The sequence below is a fragment of the Artibeus jamaicensis genome, unplaced genomic scaffold, assembly GCF_021234435.1.
Source record: "Artibeus jamaicensis isolate MK-2021 breed Jamaican fruit bat unplaced genomic scaffold, CSHL_Jam_final scaffold_614, whole genome shotgun sequence".
Classification (NCBI taxonomy): domain Eukaryota; kingdom Metazoa; phylum Chordata; class Mammalia; order Chiroptera; family Phyllostomidae; genus Artibeus; species Artibeus jamaicensis.
Window position 1 is genome coordinate 5,523,936 of NW_026522050.1, and position 2,897 is coordinate 5,526,832.

Sequence of the window (2,897 nt, forward strand, 5' to 3'; positions counted from 1 at the left end):
GTGATGCAAGAACCTTTGTGTTTGAATTTTGGGGTGCACACAGTGAGAGGGAATGCACAGGAAAGTAGAAAATGAGCTGTGCTTCTGAAAATGCACTACACATCTGTCCAGAAAGTATATGTTATGGATGATACATTTCAATGACCAATAGTTTAAAAATTCAACATACTGATACAGCTGGACTCAAAGCTTAACACTTTTATTCATTTAACAAATACTTATTGAAAACTGAGTATGAAATGGACACTCATTTAGGAACTGTGGATCATGTAAACAAAAGAGATAAAGCCAATGCTTTCATAGAGTCTAAGTTCTAGCTGGGGAAGAGAGATAATAAAGTGAACAAGCAGACATTCAATAGGTAAGGACTCATGAGGACCATGAAGAAAAACCCAGACTGACATGGCCGGGTGGGTCAGTAGCCTGGAGTGTCATCCCTCACACCAAAAATTTGCAGGTTTGAGTTTCTGTCAGGACACATACTTAGGTTGGGGATTCAATCTCTGGTCATGGTGTTTCTATTTCCTTCTTTTCTCTCTAATATAAATAAAAACAAATCCTTGGGTGAGAATTTTTAATATCATTTTTTACTGTTATTTTATTATGGTTTTCTCCGTTTTTCCTCCTTTTCCCTCCTCCACCCAACCCATCACCCATTTCTCACACTGCTGTCCATGTTCTTGGGTCATTCATACATGTTCATTGTCTAGTCTCTTCCTTTACTTTCCACCATTATTCCCCTCCCTGCCTCTGGTCACTTTCAGTCTCATCCACATTTACTTGCCTGTGGTTCAAGAACAAAATGGGTGAGAAGTTTTTGTAACGAATACCTCAGAGTGAAAGAATATTCTGCATGGAAATAAACAATGACTATTTTACACTGCTGGTCAAGAAAGAAACCTATGATAGAGTAACTTTTAAGTGCCAACCTTAATGGAGTAGGTGAATATACCAAATAAAAAAGAGTAAGTACAAAGGCTTGAGGTGCTAACATGTTGGGCATTGTCAGGTTAAATATAGGAAGAAAATCAGTGTGAATGAAGTAGGGTGAAAGAATGGGGAAGTAATAGGATGAATATTATAGAAAATGGAGAAGCCAAAGAACTTGTATATATGACCCACAGACATGAACTATGAGGAGGGAAAGATGGTGGAAGTGGGCATACAGCATGGAGTAAATATAGGGGAGTAAATACAGGGGAAAACTGTTTATTGATAGCATTATCAATAAAATATTTTAAAATATTTTAAAGCATCATTAAATAACAAAAGTAGACATAAAATATCAGCATTAACAATTTCAAAGCATTTTCAGAAGCAAAATGTACAACATTGTGGGTTTCTATTCAAAGATGTAGGAATCCTCCTGGGGCATATGGGTTAACGTTGCTCATGACCTTCTTGGTGGCCCTGTATTATGTATATTTGCATTGATGTGGTAGAAAAAGATTCATGTTGAATGAGTGAATAAAATATATTCTTAATAAGGTTTCTGACAAGTGAACACAAAGACACCTTAGCCTTTCCTGTTCAGAAACACTTCTGGGTATAATGTGTCTCATTTTTAGGACAGGAGACTTCACAATGGGCAAGGAGACTATTTTGGGACCTTAATTTTACTGTGGCCTTAAGGAAACCAGGTTACTATGCATCACACAATGATCAAATCATAATCCTAGATAGAATTTTGCCTGTAAGACACCTTCATGAGTGCACTCTTAACCTCCTTGTTCCTCAGGCTGTAGACCAGTGGGTTCAGCATGGGGATAAACATAGTATAGAACACAGAGGCAATTTTGTCTGTGTCCATGGAATGGCTGGACTTGGGCTGTAAGTACATGAAGATGATAGTCCCATAGAAGATGGAGACTGCAGTGAAGTGGGAGGCACAGGTGGACAGAGCTTTCTGATACCCCGAGGATGAGGGCATTTTCAGGATGGTGATAAAGATGAATATGTAGGAGATCACGATAACCAAAATTTCAAAAAATGTGTAGAAGCTTGCTACACAAATAAGAACGAGCTCACTAACATGAGTATCAGAGCAAGAGAGAACCATGACTGCTACAATGTCACAGAAAAAGTGATGGACCACGTTAGACTCACAGTAACTGAGGCTGAAGGTGTCCCCAGTATGGATGGAGCCATTCAGCAACCCAAAGAAATAGCAACATATGGCCAGACACAAACACACATGTGTTGTCATTGTGGTGGTGTAATGCAGGGGTTTGCACACTGCCACATAGCGGTCATAGGCCATGGATGTTAAGAGGCAACTTTCCACACTGGCAAAGGCTACGAAAGTGAACATCTGAGCAGCACATGCATTGTAGGAGATGACCTTGTGTCCTAGAAGAAATCCAGCCATGACTGTAGGAGTGACAGCTGAAGAGTAACACAAATCCACCAGAGACAGGTTACTGAGGAAAAAGTACATGGGAGTGTGCAGACGAGAGTCCAAGAGAATCAACGCCATAATTCCCAAATTCCCAATCAATGTGATGAGGTAGATGGCAGTGAACAGGATAAACAGGGGCACCTGCAGCTCTGGGTCATTGGTTAGTCCAAGGAGGATGAACTCAGTCACTTCTGTACTGTTCTCCATCAATGAGGACAATCAGGAAAATGCTCAGTGGCTAGGAGAACAATGAAACAGTGAGAAAGACATTTAACTCAAGAACTGTACATGCAACATGTATTACTTTGTTATAGCAAGAACTTGTATTTCAAGATTCTTCAGATAAAATATGGGCTTCAGAACAAAACAAACTGCATTAATTATGTATCTGTTTACATGTTATTGAATCTGAAGGATCTTTGTGGGAAATTGCCCTAATTTTCAAGTTCATCAGTTTGTAAATTGAGATATAGTAAATTAAATAAGCGGATGAATGGCT

General features: G+C 39.2%; 1 protein-coding gene across 1 annotated transcript; it reads right to left on the minus strand.

Annotated features, from left to right (window-relative positions):
- Positions 1-1,675: 1,675 nt before the first annotated feature.
- On the minus strand, positions 1,676-2,611 carry LOC119062346 (olfactory receptor 5B3-like). Its single transcript, XM_037163308.2, has one exon. The coding sequence runs from the start codon at positions 2,603-2,605 to the stop codon at positions 1,676-1,678; it is 930 nt and encodes a 309-aa protein (XP_037019203.2). The 5' UTR covers positions 2,606-2,611.
- Between the last annotated feature and the right edge of the window lie 286 nt (positions 2,612-2,897).

Excerpts from the sequence above, each read along its gene's own strand:
- LOC119062346 (XM_037163308.2), bottom strand. The coding sequence starts at position 2,605 with ATGGAGAACAGTACAGAAGTGACTGAGTTCATCCTCCTTGGACTAACC.